The sequence below is a fragment of the Gymnodraco acuticeps genome, unplaced genomic scaffold (assembly GCF_902827175.1).
Source record: "Gymnodraco acuticeps unplaced genomic scaffold, fGymAcu1.1, whole genome shotgun sequence".
In the NCBI taxonomy this organism is placed as follows: Eukaryota; Metazoa; Chordata; class Actinopteri; order Perciformes; family Bathydraconidae; genus Gymnodraco; species Gymnodraco acuticeps.
In genome coordinates this window covers 3,176,597-3,198,558 of record NW_022992160.1, presented here as the reverse complement: position 1 = coordinate 3,198,558, position 21,962 = coordinate 3,176,597, and the positions used below count along the sequence as shown (strand labels likewise).

Here is a 21,962-nt window from a genome sequence, read left to right as displayed (position 1 = left end):
CTTTATCAGGCATGAAAATCACTCACCTTTCGGCGAAATTCGCCGTTTTGAATCCAAAATAGGTCATTTGTGTGATTCATGTAGATCTGCAATAAAAATATGTTTGGGGGGTCTGGGACCCGGAGTAATCTGCGGCCGCGAGCTGTTATGTGCCGTCATGACACGCATGGTGTTCTTTTTTTATATATTATAATGCAGCACGAGCTGTGTGCTCGAGTCTTCCTGCCTGTCGGCTCTGCTGCTCCGCGATGATGGTCTAGCTTCAGCAGCCACATTACCTACGGGTGCGTTCGTTAATATTAACTGTGCGGTCCGGAGTCACTGTGGCACAGACTGGACCGCTGGTGAACAGCTGTTAGAACGGGCCGTTCAGGTGTTCAGAGCAGAGCTCCCTGTCAGGGCGCAGAGCGTGATGTGCACTGAAAAGTTTTTCTGTTGCAATATTATCGTTGAGCTAGCTAGCATACATACATTGTCACTATCTGCTAACGTTAGCTTTAGCCTTCGTTTTCTAATAGTTTTTTATAGGCTATAAACGGAGGTGGTATAAGTATAGATCTTGTACTTGAGTAAAAGTAGAAGCACTCAGATCTTGTACTTGAGTAAAAGTAGAAGCACTCAGATCTTGTACTAGAGTAGAAGTACTCAGATCTTGTACTTGATTAAAAGCAGAAATACTCAGATCTTGTACTTGAGTAAAAGTAGAAGTACTCAGGTCTTGTACTTGATTAAAAGCAGAAATACTCAGATCTTGTACTTGAGTAAAAGTAGAAGTACTCAGGTCTTGTACTTGATTAAAAGTAGAAGTACTCAGGTCTTGTACTTGATTAAAAGTAGAAGTGCCAGAGTGTAGGAATACTCTGTTAGTAAAAGTCCTGCATTCAAAATGTTCCTCAAGTTAGAAAAGTATTCTCATTAAAATATAGTGAAAGTAGCGACAGTAAAAGTAGTCATTGTGCAGATTGGTCCATTTCAGAATAATATATATGATATGTTTTATAATGATTGATCATGAAAGTGTTCTCAAAGCTGGTAAAGGTGCAGCTAGTTTGAATGACTTTGTATACTGCAGGGTAGCTGGTGGATTTACTCCAGGTGGAACTAAAGTCTGATTCAACACTTGATTAGATTTCACATCATTCATCCACATCTGGAAAGTAACTAAAGGTATTAATACATGTAGTAGAGTCAAAGTACACCATTTACCTCTGAACTGTAGAGGAGAAGAAGAACAAAGTAGCAAAACATTGAAATACTTAAATAAAGTACAAGTATCTCAAAATTTAGTTACTTTACACCAGATGCCATAAAGATAGAAAGACTAAGCCTTGCACAGAGGCATGACAATAGATTTTGAAAATGCTCAACAGTGCTGCCAAAATTATAAACTGACTGCTACACAATTAAAATAAATGCTTTTATATATTTCTATTAGATGTGACTCTTTAGCGTTTCTGTTATTATTAACACTGCTGCTTTAGTTGTTTTGACTGCTAAAATCCTCTGTTATTCCTCATTTTAAAGCCGATATTCCGTGGGGTCGGGGGGCTCGGGTCCTCGTCACCTTTTCCATACCTGATGAGTTTGCATCCCTGATAATACTTAGTAAGGAGGCCATCATATTTTTGACTCATGGCTGAAGTTAAGTTTCTCCAGCTCTCCCCAGGTTGGCAAAAAAATGCATCTCAAAATGCATCAGATTGATGCTTTAAAATATGGAATATTCAAAATGTTCTTCCGGGGAAGCATGCCCCCGGACCCCCCTAGAGGGATAATATTCTTCTGACCTTTTTCACCCCTGACCCGTTTTCATGCCTGCTTTATAAAGGATTCATAAAGGGTCTATAATTAGGTTATTAATTAGATTGTAAACACTTTATTAATCATTAAGAACCATTTATAAACCAGTTCTAACATAGTTTTCATACATCAACACAGGCTCACTATTTGACAAGATGACTAAGCCTTATATTGGCTACTTAGCGAAAATCAACACAGTGAGCAACAGATACCAAGGATGCTGGCTGATGAAGAAGACGAAGTAAGCTAGGTAGCCAATATGAGGCTTACCCCTAAATTCCACCGGGTCCGTCTGCATCGCGTTACGGCTGCGCCACGGTTTTGGTCCGGCCTCCTCCGGCGTCATACCCTACCGGGCGTGTTTCAGAAGCGGAGCGTCTTGCCTGCCGGCTCGCAGTTTTTGTTGATTTGGGCATATTTCTTGCAAAGGCTACTTTGTGCAGACAAAGTTAATAATAATTGTAATATCCCAGTTATAAACAACATGAATCAAAGATGTGTTGCTGTATTTTAGTGGTAAAAAATGCATTCATCATCATAATTAGTATATATGGGCTGTCAGTCGATTAAAATATTTAATTGCGATTAATCGCATGATTGTCCATAGTTAATTGCAAATTAATCGCATATTTTAGATCTGTTCTAAATGTACCTTAGAGGAATATTTTTCAAGTTTTTAATACTCTTATCAACATATGAGTGGACAAATATGCTTTGTGCAAATGTTTATTATCATTTGAACAATGACAAATATTCTCATGAATATTAAACACAACAACCTCTGAACATTACAAATATTCGCCTCAATTCAATGGGTGTGTGTGTGTGTGTGTGTGTGTGTGTGTGTGTGTGTGTGTGTGTGTGTGTGTGTGTGTGTGTGTGTGTGTGTGTGTGTGTGTGTGTGTGTGTGTGTGTGTGTGTGTGTGTGTGTGTGTGTGTGTGTGTGTGTGTGTGTGTGTGTGTGTGTGTGTGTGTGTGTGTGTGTGTGTGTGTGTGTGTGTTTAGTAAAAGAAGAAGGGATATCTTCCAAAATATAATTCAAATTGGAGGACATTTTTTTATCCAACCATATTTGTACAAGTATGGAAGGAAAATAAACTTAATAAAAAATAAATTTTGTATTGATTTTTAGTTATTGGTGTCGGTTGGTCAAAGGTCACTTTTATTTAAAAGTTCAATTGCATGGCTTTTTTATTATTATTTTTAAATCTAATGTGTCTTGTCATTATCTCCTCTCCAGCTGATTCTGAGTGCCAACCATGAGAAGATGGAAGCTGAGGTGAGAAGCCTGCGCTGTGAACTCGACACAGAGAAGACGCGCTTCAGAAAGATGCAGAGCGATCTCCAAAAAGAGCTGAATGTGGTATTTGGCGAGAACACAAAGCTCACCTCACTGCTGGATGGAAAAGTACCACAAAGTAGGTTCAAAGTCAGGTGTTTATAAGAGTAGACATTCAATCTGTGGAATGAGATCAGAGTTGTAAGATGTTTTCTGTGCTAGATCTGATAGACAGCATGGAGCTTGAAAGGAGAGTGGCCCAGCTGAGCAGAGAGCTGACGGTGTCTCAGGAAGCAGAGGGAGCGCTCAAAGCTGAGCTGGCCTCTTTCCAGACTCTTCCAGAGAAGTTGGACAGTCTGATGAAGCAGGTGAGTCCTCCATTCATCCTCCATGGACAGTAGGACATCAGAATCAGTCGGGTGTCGCTGTGGCTTAATCCAAGATATACATGGATCTATAAATTAAAAAAATGTTTGGTTGATTTAATAAATAAAAACTCATAGTAACTCGGCAAAGTTCGGAACAGGGGTTTATCAAAGTCTTAGTCTGACTATTAAAATAGTATCACTTAATTCAAATGATAAATACTTAAAGGGATAGTGGAAATGGAACCTCGAATAGTTTCGTTTTAACTTATATACAAGCATAATTACGTACCAAAAAATTCACACCTGATTAAAAAAAATATAATAATTGCATTACGCATGTTAGAAGCACTTTATTGCAGCTTCCCCGAAGTTTTTTAGAAACGAAATGTTTCTCAGCCTAACCGGAAGTGACGAAAACTCAGGAAGACGATACGATAACAAACCATGGCGTCTATGCAGAATGAACGTGGAAGGGCAAATATACCAGACAAAGAAGAAGGATTGTACGAGGTATCCAGTGATGATAGCGAGTCAGAAACATCCTCTCGGCTTTCCTACGAAAATGTCGTTTTAGGAACTGAATCTGAATCCGGTTCAGTAAGCGACGATGGTGACAATATTGAGCCAGACGATGGACCATTACGTCCTTATTTGTTCGAGCCCGAGCCCGAGGTGATGGTTCACGGCATGGGCAATGGCGAGGATGACCAGGACCAGGCGCCAGATGATGCACCCCTACGCACAAATAATCTTGACTGGTAGGTCCCTAAGCATAGCTCACGCATCTTAAGATCACCTGTAGCCTTTACAAATATTAATCATTGTTAACCAGTTAAGGCCGAAGGTCCCCCCAGTGGACCCCTCCCACAGTTTTTTTTCTCTCACATGTCTCAGGGCTTCTTAACATTTATGAAACTATTAATGTTTCATACCCTTTTAAAGGTAAGAAACTCCGCTAACTGACAATAAGAACAATTGTTAGCTAGAAAAAACACAAGAGTAATACCAAGCCTTTGAATTAGCATTGAGCGAAACAATGCTAACTAATGCTAACGCTTTTTTACACACAACACACGGTAGAAATGCCCTTATTACTATCTTAACTGCACAAACAAGATATACGATTTAAAGCTGAGACTCCACAGATTCCACACATGTAATGTCATCACTGTAAGACCTCGAATTCCTGGAGCTATCAGCCAGAAAAGAGAAAGTAAACAACATCCGGTTCCAAAAATATTACAATAATTACGTCTTACCTTTTTTGATTTGTGATCAAAAGTTGTGTTCAACGGAATAAAAACGCATCTCAAGGTTAATCCAATGTCGTTGTGTCACGTAGAATTTTTCTGTCGCACTACAGCCATACAAAACACATCTATTCACCATAATAAAGGTCGGCTATTCACATGCAAATGCTATTGAATGTCCGCCATTGTTTGTGCCCGTCTTCCTGAGCTCTCGTCATCACCCGAAGATTCCCGACGATTCCCGAAGTATTTCGTTTCATTGAGAGGGCGCAGTAAAATTGAAAATAAAATGAAACTAGGCAGATGAAATTAAAAAAAATTGTTTAATATGCTTCTTTTTAATAAAAATACATAAGTTAAACCCAAAATTTGCGGATTTCCACTATCCCTTTAAAGGTCCCATGTCATGCTTTTCAGGTTACTACCCGTCCCCTTGTATGTTATGTAGCTTGTTCTGCATGTAAACGGTCTGCAGAGTCACAAACCCTCAAAGTACTCCCTGTAGCGAGTAAAACTCTAACACAGAAAAGACCTGTCTATGCTGCCCCAGAACGCCTCGTTGGACATTTCTATTTTTCCATTTTTTTTCTTCCGGGAACCAGGGCTCGACATTATAAATGGCCCGCTGGCCCGGACGCACTATTTAGACACCCCGGGCCAGCATAACGTACTTTCCACTTGCCCGCTCGGGCCACTAAAAATATTGCCTTAAAACAATTGTCCTGTGGTATTGGTATTTTGACTAGCAATTTAGTTAAATTGTTTCGTTTATCAACGCTACAACATAGCGTTCCGTGAGTCGGTTGTCCTTGTTGGGTGGAAATACAGGAGCGCAGCGCGAGTAGGCTCCCGTGAGCGAGAGCGCGCTCCTTCACTACAGACTATCGCGCCACCTAACCATTCGCCAAAATGTTTTTGATACCAGCGGTAACCGGCCAAGTGCCGGGCAAAAAACAATCTTCAAATAAAAGAAAGTCACCGGAGGAGTTAAAGGAGAGTGACAGGGAGCATGAGAAGAAGAGGGAGAGAAAGTTTCAGCCAGCTTGATCGATGGAGTTGGCTTCTCGTGGTGCAGTGACGTGTAGGGTTGGGAACCGAAACTCGGTTCCAGATGAGAACCGATAAGAAAATGCCGGGTACCGGGTACCCATACAAAATACACAATTTCGGTTCTGCTTAACGGTTCCTAAACGCGGTAGACCCTGTATTCCAGCGGGTCCGTCTGCACCGCGGTGCTGCGGTGACCCGGTGGAATACAGGGCGGACCTGGAGAATCACAGAACGGCCGGTCGTCAGCGGGCCGTTGACGGCCGGCTCGGTACGCTGACGGCCGGCACCGCCCTTCATTTTTTTAAACGGCATCATATAAATTGCGCTGACAGGCGACAGAGGTCCACAGTTGCCCCGCAGTGATGCTCCCCCCGCCCTCCCGTAGACATTTCACGAGCTCAGTCACTTCATAACACCAAAGATAGGTCGCGGTAAACACTCTGAAGTGAGGCTCCACTACACTAAAAAAGAAAAGGCAAAGTGTAATGCCTGTTAATAGCTTGCCACAGGCATAGCTCAGTTAAAATAAAGCACAGCTATTGTGCAATACATTTGTATTGCATGTATATTTTTTAGTAACAATTTCAGTTAAAGCTTTTAAGAATAAATATATTTTTGTTATCTAAACGTTTGACCTCTTTATTTTACAATTTTGGAATCGAAACGGGGAATCGATAAGAACCGGAATCGATGAGCAGAACCGGAATCGAAATCGGAATCGATACATTTCAAACGATACCCATCCCTAGTGACGTGTCCTAAAACCTTTTATAATCTATCGATTAGATTTATGATTCGAAAATTATAAAAGTAGGGTAGAGATGTGGAGCAGCTTACTTCCTGGTTTTAGGACGCGTCACTGCACCTCTCAATATGATGCCAATATAAACAAGGTCTTCTGTCGGCTCTATACATCAATGCCGACCTATGCTGACAAGTAAGTGAAGAGTAGAAAATATAAAAGGTATTGGCGAAATGTCCCAGCAGTTTAGGATAATTATTATTATCCTAAATTGTATTGTATTATTGTAAAGTATTATCTCTTGGATTTACACACGGCATCTATTGCACGTCTGTCCGTCCTGGGAGAGGGATCCCTCCTCTGTTGCTCTATACAGCCATGGTCTGCGTCTGTTAATAGTTTGTTTTTGGATTGCATTCAAAGTGATAGAAATGACAAAACAAGCCTCGTCCATTTTTTTCTTTTTTTTCGCTGGGCGCAGAGCTTGCGAAAGCCCTGGGGATCTGCAAACTTTGTGTTGCTCACGTTACACAATTCCACCAGCCCATTGCAACTGAGTTTTTTTCCTTCTGAAACTTCTAGCTGGATGAGCTGTCTGAAGAGCTGCAGAGTGTGCGTGCTGAGAAAGAGACTCTCCTGTCTGAGCAGAGTGCTGCTGCTCAGAGTTCTGCAGAGGAGATGGAGAAGCTGCTCTCTGCAGTCACATCTCTCACTGCAGAGAGAGACCAGCTCCAGGGAGACCTTCGGGAAAATGTAGACATGGTGAGTGACTACATTGCTGTTTGATAATAGTCTGTTTGCGATCTCCAAGAGTCCTATTATGAACCCGGAAATGTTGAGTACCCCAAAGTTTTATGTTAGAAATATATAGTAGGGGTCCCTTAACCCCTACACACAAGCCGATTTTGGCCGTCGATAGATGTCTGGCCGTCGATGAGCGTCCTGTCGCCCTACTCGGATTGGTGTGTCCCGCACCGTCGTGTCTTTTCGGCCGTGCCGACGCCTTGAGCTGTCTGCAAAATAAATCACTCTGATTGGCTGTTCAGCTTAGCGAATCAGTGCATGAGAAGCGAAACGGAAGTGAAGAAGGCACACAGACGTCTATTATTTTTCATTTTCATCTCAACTGGACGCAATAATTTATTTTATATCATGGCGATCTAGAATGAAGAAACCGAAGACCAACTCAGTTGCCACGTAATTTGCTGCCACACTTCCTGCATGAGGTGGACAATAGCTTCTTCAAGTATTTAACGGACAGGACCCTGGACGATGTGGCTATTTTTATTGTAGGCCTATTTCTATCTTATTGTATTTTAGTCGATTGTTCACATTGTACAGTTCTACATTTGATAATAAACCACTTTTTACCGCTACTGCAAAATACAAAACTTTATTTCGTACCTTCAAACTACAGCCATTAGATATCACATTAGAATGACGATACAATTAGCTATACTACAATAAAAGTCAGAGGATACAGATGTACATGATGATACATAATTTGCCTGTCAGTGTTATGATGTTTTATATTAATATAATCGTGGATTATAATTACTGATGCATGGAATGTGGTAGCAGCAGTACTTTAAGGTTGCCAGCCACAATGCTTAAATAGTTTATTTGTGCTTCAGAGAGCTGAAGTTTGTATATATCACGCAGTCTGTCTTCCAGTTGTTGCCTCTTTTGAATGATGAATACCCACTACCGCCGCCTGCTGGTAAGGAGAGTTATTGCCACTCAAGCATGCGCAGTTCGTACGTGCTGCTTGGCCGTCGGCTGAAGTCTTTGCGGTGTGTTCCAGTGCGTTGTGTTGGCCAAGACGCAGGAGACGTGAGGCGACACAACAGTCGTGTTCCGTCGGGACGTGTTCTTTGGTGTTTGCTTGGTGTGTCAGGGGCTTTACTTGTATATGTTGGAAAATGTGCACAATTACCACAAGTTGCCTTAATTATCATGAATTACCATCATGGCTTGAGCTATTTGGACTGGCTTTGGGGGTTATTGAGGATGTCTAATCCATTTCTGACATTTTCAGGGTCCAAATGGCAGTTTTAACCAGAAAGAGGCCACGTTGTTGCTTCTGGTGGGCTGATTTTTATGAATTTTGGGTCGATTTTGTAGTTTTAGGGGACTCTAGATTGGACAGATTGCTAATCTATTCGAAGTAGTAAAAATCTGCCCACCGAGATTGCAAATATAGCCCCTTTCTGGTTAGAACTGCCATTCTTGATTCTGAAAATGTCAGATATGCATTCCGCATCCTCAATAACCCCCAAAACTGTCCTGATCGGCGAGAGCCATTTTGATCAACTATTGTCTGCATAGGATTTATTGCTAATTGTTGCTGATTAACGCAACATTTGCTAATTGTGCGAATTTCCCAACATATGCAAGTAAGCACTCGGCAGTTTCTATGTGCTGTGGACATGTACTATATATTTCTAACATAAAACTTTGGGGTACACATTTGCGGGTCCAGTGCTTGCAACTAGACTATATTGTTAGAAAAACAACATAGATTTGTTAATTTTCTCATTTATAATGTTGACCAATTAACAGTCTCGTCCTTTTAAAAGCCCGTGACACAAATGAGATATTTTTATATGTTTAAAATATTCTCTGTGCCAATTTGTTCATAAATGTAAGTTAAGCTTCCATGTTGCCAGCCTTTGCTCTAAGTCACCACTTCTCCAGCTTTATTTTCCTGGCTATAAAAGTTTCCTTTGGTCAAAATTATTCCTTGTTTATTTACAATATTGTGTCTTATTTGTAGGCTGCTGAGACACAAATTATTCTACAGTCTCTTCAAGACGAGATGCAGCAGCAGAGGACCAAGCACTCAGATCTGGTGAAACTCTACGAGCAGAAGGATTCTGATTTAGGGGAACATGTGAGTGACGTGTCTGATCTGCAGTCTTTCAAAAGCAGTCCTTCTTTGTCAGTGTTCTTACTGTCAGTTTGAAATCTTCCCAACAGATGCCGAGTCTGTCACAGGAACTTGAGAGTGTGCGTGCTGAGAAAGAGACTCTCCTGTCTGAGCAGAGTGCTGCTGCTCAGAGTTCTGCAGAGGAGATGGAGAAGCTGCTCTCTGCAGTCACATCTCTCACTGCAGAGAGAGACCAGCTCCAGGGAGACCTTCGGGAAAATGTAGACATGGTGAGTGACTACATTGCTGTTTGATAATAAGTCTGTTTGCGATCTCCAAGAGTCCTATTATGAACCCGGAAATGTTGAGTACCCTAAAGTTTTATGTTAGAAATATATAGTAGGGGTTCCTTAAGGCCCCTACACACAAGCCGATTTTGGTAGATGTCTGAAAATACAGAAAAAAATACAAAAGGCGGGGCCACTCATACTCAAACGGCCTACATCACAGCTCTCCATAGGGTTTCATTTATTTTGTTACAATAACTCCTTAACACAGGAGCCTCAGATTGCTTATAAGGGGAAATATGAAGGGTGTATTTCAAGCTTGTTATAGAACGAAGTTATCGGCCTTTTTTTATCAACTAAGATTTGTTAGAACATTTTCTTAACTTGAATTGACTACATTTAATTGAAAATGTGGCACACATGAATACTGTGCAATATATGTTTACATATATATTTCAGAAGTACAAGATAAGACGAGCACAAGTTTCATGAGCCATATTCCATTATAATTTAACCATTTAAAACGGACCACGGGCCGCAGCTGCTTTAAGTCCATTAAGTTTATGATAAGGAAATAATTAACACACCATCATTGCAATATATTTTCCAAATACAATATCCTCATCTTTGAAATTCTCTTTCTGTTCTCAAAAATCCGATTGGTATTTAAGAGCATATACAATATCTCCACACCACTTTTGAGAAGCTTTTTCCAGCTCCGCTCTGAACAAATGGGTAGAACCTCATGATCTGCCCTGAATGCAGATTCAACCCCCCCACTGAGGCGCACTGCCTTTGCACAATCTGTTTCTCTTTTACTGTCATCAAAGATTGCAATCTGCTTCCAGATGATCTTAAAACCTGCACAGATTGTTGTATTTTTTATGCATAAAGATATATAATAATAATTTCAGTCCAGATTTTAAAATACATTTATTCTCTCAGCTGTGTTGAGACTTTCTTTTTGTAAAATGGTGTAGCCCAGTGGTTCTCAAACTTGTTCTGTCATTCTCCACTTTGAACAGGTGGTTCAAGCCCCACCTGTTCCTCATCGCTCCAATCAAATGGTAGGCCAAGCTTAAAATGGTCACATGTATCGTTCTATAACAGGGGTCTCCAACCTTTTTTAGGATGAGAGCTACTTTCACAAAATAAAACAAGTCGTGAGCTACTTTTACTCCCCTTTTTTTTGTTTTTTGCAGTGTATATATATTTAGCACATTTTAACATTGTTATATGCTTACCTTTAACCTTTGTGTGCTGTTTGGGTCTGTGGGACCCGTTCTCAGTGTTTACTAAAAGAACATGTATTCAATTTAATTATTTTCACCTGCTTTATTTGGGGGTGGCCCTCACCTCCTCTAGGGGGGTCCGGGGGCATACACCCCCGGGAAGATTTGTTTTTTCATGTTGAAGTTAAAAGCATCAATCTGGTGCACTTTGAGCACAACATGAATTTATGGATACAGCTCTCAACACTCAGATGAAAGGGAGCTGTATACTTTTCAATAATCCGAACATCTTTAGAATATGTTTTTTATATATCTGATATAATCTATGCCTAGAAATAACATGATGGGAGATCTTTAAATCTTGTGAAAGTCCACCGCCGTTGCGAGTCTCCGCCTGTAACAGTCCACTACCGCCCGCAAGGACCTAGGTTCGATTCTGGCCTGAGGTCCAAAAAAAGTATTTTTTTAAAAAAAATCTCCCGTCCATTCGCGACCCACCTATCACATCTCTGCGCCCCACTCTTTGAGAAACGCTGGTGTAGCCCAAACATAAATTATTTTTTTCCCAAACAGACGATTGAGAATCAGGAGGAGCTGAGGACAGCCCTGGAGAAGAACCGCCAACAGAGGGAGACGATCAAACGGCTGGAGAATGCACAGACATCCCAACAGGAAGCTCCTCCCAACGAGACCAGTGCACAGACAGAGGAGCTGCAAACACTTGTAAGACTTCCTTAATGCTTCTGGAATACTCTTTTTTTTTAATTAAATGACATTTTGTAGGATACTCTGATAACAACTCTGTGCTTACTTCAGCTTTAAAGTATTCATTGTAAAATCTAAACATACTATTACTGACACCAATATGATTCTTAATTTGATCCTTACTTCATCAGAATCATGTTTGTTCTACAAACTCCTTTAACCCCACCTTTGTTGTCATCTTAAAGCATGTTTTTACTAGTCTCTCAACAGAGGAGTTACCTCAGGTTTACTACAAGGCTTTGATGGACATCAGAAAATCATGTTACATTTAGTAAAACTGGACTTTATATTTACTAATTATCACCTCTTCAGGAACAAGTGGTACAAGAAATGGCAAGCTGTAAGTAACTTTGTACAAAATAGATCTTCACTTGAACACTCGTGGTGGTAATCTCTTTCAGATGATGGAGAACCAGGAAGAGCTGAGGGTGTCTCAGGAGAAGGTGGGAGTTCTCCAAGATGAGATCAGCGCACTGAAGAGTCAGATGGCAGAGCTGGAGAGCAGAGCGAGTGATGCAGAGATTACCCTCCAGCTGCAGGAGCTGCACAATCAGGCAGGACTACACTCTTTTGAATCAATCTAGTGAATTTAGACACAATCTTAAGTGAGGCATAATGTGCAGTTAGGCGGTCATTATTGGAATAAGAACACCCAACCGCTTCACGTAGGGCTCCATGATCAACCTAAATCCAATAATGACCGCCTCACTGCTCATTATCCCACGTATTACACGCCCACATACTAAAGAAACAAACAACTTGTGTCCTATCATGCAAAATGCACTTTTTGATGTCTTTAAAGGTCCTTACACACCAAGCCAATTGTTTGCATAATAATAAGGACGATTGTCCGTTCTGTGATTCTCCAGAACACACATGTTATGATATTAGGGTCATGCAGAGTGAGATGAGATCGCTGTCCCTTTAAGAGAGAGGGGTGTGGCGTGTAGAGCGAGCTTGTGTATGTTTCTGGAAGTGAAACGAGGAAGCAGAAAAACAGAGGTCTGTGATGTATTTTGTGAAACGGAAGAACAGCTAAATAAATGCAACGGCCTCCCAAGAAGAGCTCGCCTCTCTCCAGTCATTTAAGCTAAAGTGGGTTATTGAACCTGAAGCTTGTTGCTTCTGCCCTGGGAGACGACAGAGAGTCACCCCCCTGTTTCCTCGACTACGGTCTGGGAGCCGACAGGAAAGTTCAACACACAGATGGCCAGTCCGCTTCTTTGTAGCATATTATTTCTATGAGGGATGAGCAGATCGCAAAAACTGCGGCATGTGTACGGCTCCTTATGGGTACTGCAATTAGTGAAGTGCTTTCCTCCGTGGTGAAATGATCAGCACCACGGAGGAAAGCGGCAGAAAGTCACCTGGAGTTAAAGAGAGCGGGGCTGCGCTGCGTGCATGGCTTCCTTCTGCAGGTAACGGGGGGGACGCACTCTGGCGGCGGTCTCGTTCAGGATCCGAAAATAAAATTGTAATATTTTGCACACTGGTTACGGTGCCGCGTGCCTCCATTGGCATGCGTGCCAGGGGTTGCCGACCCCTGGTTTAGGCTGTCAAATACGCTGCACCGTTTTAGATTCAATGAGTGTCTCGTTTGCAAATGCTTCATTAAGTTGCTTGTGTTACCCCCTTTACAAGCAACTAATTGAGTACATAGATTGCACCTTGCACTGTCGCCACTACATTTTTTAAAGTGCACCCAGACCTTCGATCGCTTCGCTCTGTCCGCCATGCCTGCGGGAGTCTCACAACAATAATAAGAGCGCTGTTGAGAGAGATGACGAGTGGCATTTACAGTGGCCAATCAGAGGGGTCTCAAACCGGATACATCACACGGGATGAGGGTTCCCAACCAACCAGAATGGTTTAAAGTTAAGCTAAGGAAGTAGACGTAACACATATACTGATAGCAGCACCGTTTGTCCATCGGCTTAACGGTATACCGATACCGTCCAACCAGGTACCTGTATTGACTTGGTACCGGTTCTCCATACCATCCCTAGTCCCGGTGTGTAACGGAACTCACAAAGTGTCCGAAAATAAACCCTCTCTCTTTTCCTCCATACCCACATCTCTAAAAACGGGGGTATAACGGAGCTGATCCAGATTTGCCTGATATAACGTAATATCGGAAATGTGGGCGGGCTTTACACCCTGTCCCCGTGGCCCTATCAGAAACGTCGCCACAAAAGAATCAGCCATTCTCTAACAGGGCTGAAATAGAGGGATATGAGGGATGTCTAAAATGTATGATCTGTTTGGTATTTTGAGGAAAACACTTTGTTATTTATATATCTGATACCCATAATATATGCCTAGAAATAGCATGATAGGAGATCTTTAAAATAATTGTATTGACTTGAAAATGATCTTATTGCTTCCGGTAAGAACAAAAAAACCCTCTGTTCAGTGTGCGAAAAAGCACACGTCCCACCGTCCGGGACGTGTTATTTACAATATCGGACAAGTAGATCTTTCAATTGACTTGTCCGGCGGACAAGTGCCGTTTTTCGCCCTCATTTATTGACAAATTATAGATAAATTCAGATTACAAAAGGCAGAACTCGCTTGCAAATTGTCCGTGTCCGCCATTGTTCGTTTAGAAATGTTTCGGTTCTGCTTGTCGATTCAGGAAATGCATCTCGCAGCTTTCTGTACTGTAGGCGGGGCGGGAAGTGTAGCACAGTGGCAGGGTTCAAACTCGGTTCCGAGTAGGAACAAATAACAATTGTCCGGTACCGGGATTAATAAGAGTTGTGAGGAGGCGAGGCCAAAGCCCCGCGGACCGCAGCTCTCTCTCTATGCTCCGTATCAGCTGATCGCTGCACGATGCAGCTCAGCGTCTCTCTCTCTTTCTACACACAGCAGATCCGCTGCCCGTTTAACAGCCTCATCTTTGTCAAACTTTCTTATGTTCTTTCTCTAACACGTAATGAAGGTTATTAAGCGTTTTAGCTCCTGTGTTGTTAATATCGACCGCCATTTCCTTTATGAAGTGAAGCAGCCTCCCTGTCTGTGTCCTCGCGCTGTCCTCACATCCCCGGACCCCCAGACTCGGAGGAGCACAGGGATGTCAGTATTGTTTATGAAGCAGGGTATAGAAAGTACATTATTGAAATGAAAATACTATTTATTTACTTTTACAAACATTGAGCAGCTGGGCAGCTGCAGCATGTGTATTGCAGGACATGTGTAAGCGTGCAAGCGTCTTTGAGTTGTAGAAAAGCGCTAGGCCTATAGGCTATAAATATAATTTATTATTATTAGGCCTATGTGTTGGACATGTGTGGTTGGACTCTGTCTCACAGGCAGGTTGCAGTGTAACATCAGAGGAGACTGGGCCAATTGTACATTCTCAAGCTGCACCACTTAGAACTAACTAAACAATGCAGAGATTATTTTTATATAATTTTATTCAATAATAAGAAATTCAACAGTATGAAGTGATTTGTAAATATGAATACAGATTTGACTTAATGTTTTCATAAATATATTTGTCTCCCAGTTTGTCATGGGACTTATTTTTACCCTCTCAAAGAACCGGAATCGAGAACCAAAAATAACCGGAATCGTTAAAATCCAAACGATACCCAACCCTATGTGTGATGCAGTAAAATCTTACCGCTCACTTACGTTAGCGGTGTCGTAAAAACCGTGGGAAAATGTAAAATATGATGGCGAAGAAGAAGATTCCAGTGGCCCCAATTTTTGTCCATTCTGGACAAGTGAAAAATGTATTCGGTAGTAAATTGCCAAACTCACTTGTCCATGGACAAGTACTCTCTAAAAACTTTTTCTCACACTGCTGTTCCACGGCACACCAACAGCTGAAACTGCAGCAACAACAACCTCATTTCAAATGAACAGCAGTACTGCTCGAGGTTTTCCGTAACTGTCCAAGTCTGTACACAGTCCTGAAACACTGCCAGAGCCATTACCGTGTTCCTGTTAGTGTTTACTGTCTGTCTTCTTCTGTTTATTTCTCTGACTTTGAACCTCTTTCCTTCTCTCCCTTGATCCTCCTTAGCAATGGTAATGTAATGCTTAGGAGTTGAGTCTTAATAACCTCTATAATGTCCGAATTAACCAATCTGAATCGAGTATTCAACTAGACCGTGAAATAAGGATTGATAACCATCTGAACTGAATGATGATTTTCTTTGTTTTCACATCACTGTTTATTTGAAATAACAATTAGGACTATTTTAACTTGACAGATTCAGACACTGTCTGAGGAGCTTGAGAGTGTGCGAGTAGAGAGAGACGCTCTGCTGTCTGAGAGGACGCCCGACACTCACAGTGAGGAGATGGAGACGCTGCAGTGCAGCGTGACGTCTCTCAGTGAGGAGAGAGACCAGCTGCAGGAGATCCTGGAGGGACTGAGGCAGGAGAAGCAGCAGCTCAGAGACCAGCTGGAGGACAGGATGGAGGTGGTTAGTTAAAATTGGTTCTTCTAAAGAAAGAAGTATTGGTTTATGACTGATTATTTGATATCTTTTTAGAAAGGGGGGAAAAGAAACTAACGTTTTTTTTTTTTGTGCAGGTTGCCCAAGCCCAATGTGAGTTTAACCAGCCAGAAATACTGACCTCAGAACTGCATGTTGAGGAAGTAACCAACCTTCAGAAAGAGGTAAAAGAATAATACTGAAGTCTTCTGATGTTGGCTTAGGTCTCTTCATGGTGTTTTTTTATAATAAGAAATAATATTAATAAACGCCATTTTCCATTTTAAAATCCCTGTTTCAATATTCAAAATACTGAATGTGCCAATTTCCCTCCTCAGATAAAGCAACTGCAGGATACTTTACAGACTGTCAGTGAGCAGAAGAGCCTGCTCGAAGTCGACCTGCAGCGTAATATGGAAAAGGTGAAGGTGAGTGGTCCGTGTCTGAGATCTGACACTTTGTGGTTTAAGTGTTTGTGTGTTACAGAGCGTTTGCTCACATTTTTATACATTTTCCTATTCTATGGATGATTTGGAAATATGTGATTGTTATTTATTTTCCTGTTTTTAGGCTACAGAGACTGAGAGCCTTCTACAATCACTTGAACAACAACTTGAAGAGCACAATCAGAGAAACATCGACCTGGAAACACTAAGCCTCGAGCAGCAAGCTCAGCTACAACAACAGGTTTGTTGCTTTCAACATTTTTCACTTAAAGTGGACCTATCATGCTATATTTGAAAAATAAGGCCAGACCTATACAAAACATGTCTGTGAAGTTTTTTTTTCAAAATACCAAACAGATCACCCATTGTAGCCATGCCTCATACTGCTCAAACCCCTCTTTTGAAGCCCTGTTAGGGAAACGTGGATTTTGGGTCCTTAGCTTGAAAAGAATAAATAAGAGGAGGCGGAGCTAATGCCTGATCAGAATTCTACCGGAGATAAAGTTAAATTCGGTTGTGATAAAACGCCATCCTTTTTAAACCACATCAAGGATTATTTCTGAAACAGTACGGAGCTCAAATACTTTTTCTCTTGCGGGTTTATCACAAGGTGAGTTCTTTTTTTATTTCCTGCTTTTTAAACACATGTACTCTCCAGTACAGGTTAGCTCTGAGTGTTAGCGAGGCTTGCTAATGTAAACAAAGACGTCCAAAACACGTCAGGCATTGTTTCTGATAGCAACTTTCTGTGGGTCCGCTGCCGATTTGACGTCAGTTCGGATGGAATCTGTATCAGCTCGTTGTTCGCCCGTTTTTAAAAGATTTGGGCACGGAGGAAAAGAGAGGGTTTTATTTTCTGACGCTGCGTGAGTACCCCGACGCACTGGGGACACATATTTATGTATAAAAGACATCACAAAGTGCATTTTGCATGATAGGTCCCCTTTAAACTATATGTTTAGTTTCCCTTTTCAGAAGTATGTTTTATATTAGGGCTGTCAAGTTAACGCAAAAAAAAATGTAACGCCACTAATTATTTTAACGCGATTAACGCATGTGTATTTTTTGTCCTCGGCCGCCCCGTAGTTTCAGAGCGCATTGAGTTTAAAATACATTCTACAATCTGATGCTGACAGCCCCGCTCCTGCCGCAGACCACACTTCCACGCTCACCGACTGGCCATCGGGAGGACCGGGAGGGTGTGTGTATGTGTGGCGCGAGAGAGAGAACGGGCACACCTTACATGTATTGTTGTTGTTAGCATCTGGTGCTAGCTAGCTGCACTAACGGATATAAGGAGCTGTTTCAATGAAAACAGAGGAGCGACATTTCGCCGACAACTGCGCTGAGCACTTGACTTTATGCAGGTAGCCAGACAGTGGGACATTGTACGAAAAGTCACACTTTGTATTGTATTATTGTATGAGAGGATCCAGGTTGAATTGAGGCGAATATTTGTAATGTTCAGAGGTTGTTGTGTTTAATATTCATGAGAATATTTGTCATTGTTCAAATGATAATAAACATTTGCATAAAACATATTTGTCCACTCATATGTTGATAACAGTATTAAAAACTTGAAAAATATTCATCTAAGCTACATTTAGAACAGAAAATGTGCGATTAACTATGGACAATCATGCGATTCAATATTTTAATCGACTGACAGCCCTAATTTATATATAAACTGTTCTCTTATGTTCAGGTTGAAGAAACTCTGCGCGGTCTTCATTCTCTTCAAGAGGAGCTCCAAGAGCAGAAGCAGCATAGCTCTGAGCACCTGAAGCTCTGTGAGCAGAAGGAATCTGAGTTGGATCAACAGGTGAGATGACATTTAAAAAAAGAACATGTCAAACTGATCCTCTATTGTACATGTTCTGATAAGAAGTTTGAAATCACCCCATGTCAAACAGATCAAGTATCTGAAGGAGCAGCTTGAGGGTGTCCGTGCAGAAAGAGATGCGCCGTTTGTGAAGGAGAGCAGCGGTCAGAGCTCCACAGAGGAGATGGAGAAGCTGCAGAGCAGAGTGACGTCTCTCAGTGAAGACAGACACCAGCTGCAGGAGACCCTGGAGGGGCTGAGGCAGGAGAAGCAGCAGCTCAGAGACCAGCTGGAGGACAGGATGGTGATGGTAAACACTAGGGATGCACCGAATATTCGGCCACCGAAAATTATCGGCCGAAAATGGTTAAAAAGGCCCTTTCGGCCGAAAGGGTTTTAGCACCGAAAAAATATCACCGAATGTCAGAACAGGTTTACGTTGGTAACCTAACGTGTTGTTGTGATGACGTAATAAAGACGCGGCGACCATGCTCGCGGCTGGCTCACGGGGGGGGGGGGGGGGGGGGGGGAACATTGACCTTTGTCATCGAGATTGCCCTGAGCCTTTAACAAATCGTATTAAATAATCTGATGACAGACTGTAAACAGAATAGCTGAAATTTTAACAAACTAAATAACTCAGTTACCTCTAATCATTAACCCATGTTTGTATCATGTAGTTAACTCCGTGTGTTGCTGCTAGCATACATAACACCTGACGTGGAAACGTTACTCGTGGATGGGGCTACAGAGCTGCTAGAAAGACGGTCGAACCCGGTGCATTCCTCCGTCTGCATGCGGTGCACTTTTGCTAAATGTTTAGACAAATTGCTCGTGCTTACATGCTAAACTCTTATTGCACTTATGGTAACAAGTATTCTCCACATCGAGACAGGTAAAGTTTAACCACACCTCGAAGCGCGTTCTCTCCGCCATCTCCGCAGTGTGCTCCGCTGCATGTAGCAGCTGCGTGTGTGTAAACTGCCCCGCCCCCTCGCACACAGACGGGGGAGAGAGATCTCGTCTGATCGAAAATACATCATAGACGCATTTGCTGTCTTTGCATATTAGAAACGAGTTGGCGACACTAAGACTGCGATATAATGTTTTTTAGCAATAATACATGACATATATAAATGTACTGTATGCATTCAAAAGTGCTGAATAAATGTTTTATGGACCCATAATAGTGATTATTATTTAAGTTAAGTTTTGCCATAATCATGTCTATTTCCATAATCAGGTAGCTGAACAACATTGGTAAAAAATGTATACATTATATATATATATATATATATATTTCTATTAATCATTTTCGGCATTCGGTTTTCGGCCAACTGTTTCCTATTTTCGGTATCGGTTTCGGCCAAGAATTTCCCATTCGGTGCACCCCTAGTAAACACTGAGTACTATAGTTTGAGATTATTGTATATACTGACCAGTCCCACTATAATCAGGCCCAGTTTCTTGGGGAAAATTGCTGCTGGGCCCCCGGATTATTTTGTACTCTCCCGAAGTAAAAAGCTAACGTTGGGCTATAAACTACAATACTGTTGCATTTCATTACATCAGGGGTGGGGAACCTCCGGCCTCCAAGCCGTATACGGTCCGCAAGACCATTTGATACGGCCCTGGAGGTGATTTATAAACACACGAAGAAATAAAGAGATTAAAGAAATCTAGACCACAAAATAAAGAGATTAAAGAAAATCTAGACCGCAAAATAATTAAACAAGCGAGCTCCTATTTTTCCTGGCCAAGGACAGGTTCCTTGAACACAACACGAGCGTAGCGTGTCATCATGTGGTGTAGTGCTGACGGAGAGCCCCGGAACGCCGCTCCGGCACTTCAAAAATTGCAGTACGCATAAGGAGCTGTACGCGTGTCTTTAGTTGTAAGCCCAGTGGCGATCTGTTCATCCGTCATATGATCATATAGACCAGCGGTCCCCAACCTTTTTTGTGCACCGGACTGGTTTAATGTTAGAAAATATTTTCGCGGCCCGGCCTTCAAGTTGTAGGGGGATAAATATGACGAAATAAAATAATAACCTGTGTTCCTGTTTAACTGGTTATTGTGTTAACTGGTTAGCTATTTTCCATTGGTTTGAATGTTGCAATCAAACATACCACAAAGGCATATAATTGCAACAAAAACAAAACGTGTCTACGGCACCGCGGAACAGACGATTAGATAACATGCAAGTAAAGTAGCGTTTTTCAAAGCATGGGTTCAGAACTTAATTGCCTCTGAGTGATGAGGAGGTTCTGGCGATTTACTCGGAAGGCTTCTACTGAAGCCAGTCCCCAACTCCGGGGACCTCCGGCCGGGGACTTCGGGTGGTAGTATACGCCGTGAAGTTGTTTGCGGCCTGCCGGTAAACCCAAATGAGACGCAGCAGCAGAAGAAGAAGAAGTGATGTCAGCGGCTTCATTTGCGTAATCTTCCCTCAGGGAACTTATTCCGGTGTGAACGCGATCTGCTCTTTAGTTCCATGGGGGTACTAAGTGCTGGGAACTAAGTACGGCAAAGTACTTGGTGTGTAAGCGGCTCCCCAGCCCTGCTTTACATCAACACCGACCGCTAAGCTAAAGGCGGCTTATGTTTGGTGCTGACGTTTATTAGTCTCATTTGGACACTTCAGAATTCCTTTATTAATCCCACAGCGTGGAAATGTATAGTGTTACAGCAAAAGTGGCATAGCAGATAAAAAAGGCATGCAATATAAAAAACCATGGCAAAAAGAAAGTGACCTAAAAATAAATGTAGGAACATTTAGGACAAGCATCGCTGTTTTTATGTCTCAAAGAAGCTTTGGATATTCATCGTAGAAATCTTTTAAACTTATGGTAACCACAGACCATAAAAAACATAGACTGTCAGACGAGGGAACCAAAAGTAGTAAAATGCCTACTCATGCCGCTAAATATCAAAGTGAATGCCATTGTATTTTTTACGACAGCAATCAACAGTATTTCAACTTGTTTAATTCATCTTACATTTCTCCAGTTTACAGTCCAAAAAATAATGTTGAACAATTAGCTCGACTAGATTTGCAGATCAATCCTCAACCAGAGCATTAATAGCCGCGTTCACAGCGCAGTACTTTTCCTATTTTAGTTCCAATATAGTTCCGAAATGTCGCTTTCACACCAAAAAGAGCCGGAACTAAAATTAGTTCATGAGAACCTTTTTACCCCCTTTTCCGTCCCTGCTAGAGAGCAGGGACTTTCGTGGTAGAAAAAGGTTCCTATGTCTGATTGGCTGGGCGGATTGCAAACCACGCCCCGTAAAACTCCAAAAAAGGTTTTGTGAAGCCGCCATTTTATTTTCCTCGCATTAGCATTATTAGCATTAGCATTCGCCCAGCGCACAAACGCAGAGGGACTAATTTATCACAACACAAAAGAAAACATGGGAGCGATGGAGATGAGGTGTCGGCGTTCTGGCGATTTACTCTGAAGGCTTCAGTAGAAGCCAGTCCCTAACTACGGGGACTTTGGGCGGCAGTATACGCCGTGAAGTGGTTTGCGGCCTGCCAGTAAACCCAAAGCAGAAGAAGTGACGTCAGCGGCTTCATTTGCCTAATCCTCCCCCAGGGACT

The 21,962-nt window shown here is 41.9% G+C and overlaps 1 protein-coding gene across 9 annotated transcripts in view; it reads left to right on the top strand.

Moving 5' to 3' along the window:
- Window positions 1-21,962, top strand: part of cenpe (centromere protein E) — an 83,041-nt gene that overhangs the window by 28,465 nt on the left and 32,614 nt on the right. For 6 of the 9 annotated variants that reach the window (XM_034204573.1, XM_034204577.1, XM_034204572.1 and 3 more), the window contains exons 22-34: window positions 3,041-3,218; window positions 3,302-3,447; window positions 7,072-7,251; window positions 9,266-9,382; window positions 9,469-9,648; window positions 11,451-11,600; window positions 12,044-12,196; window positions 15,863-16,078; window positions 16,189-16,275; window positions 16,429-16,518; window positions 16,661-16,777; window positions 18,242-18,358; window positions 18,450-18,668. In XM_034204573.1, coding sequence (XP_034060464.1) covers window positions 3,041-3,218; window positions 3,302-3,447; window positions 7,072-7,251; window positions 9,266-9,382; window positions 9,469-9,648; window positions 11,451-11,600; window positions 12,044-12,196; window positions 15,863-16,078; window positions 16,189-16,275; window positions 16,429-16,518; window positions 16,661-16,777; window positions 18,242-18,358; window positions 18,450-18,668 — 1,950 coding nt within the window. The remainder of the gene's footprint in view (window positions 1-3,040; window positions 3,219-3,301; window positions 3,448-7,071; window positions 7,252-9,265; window positions 9,383-9,468; window positions 9,649-11,450; window positions 11,601-12,043; window positions 12,197-15,862; window positions 16,079-16,188; window positions 16,276-16,428; window positions 16,519-16,660; window positions 16,778-18,241; window positions 18,359-18,449; window positions 18,669-21,962) is intronic. The other 3 variants (XM_034204569.1, XM_034204576.1, XM_034204575.1) reach the window with 3 other exon arrangements.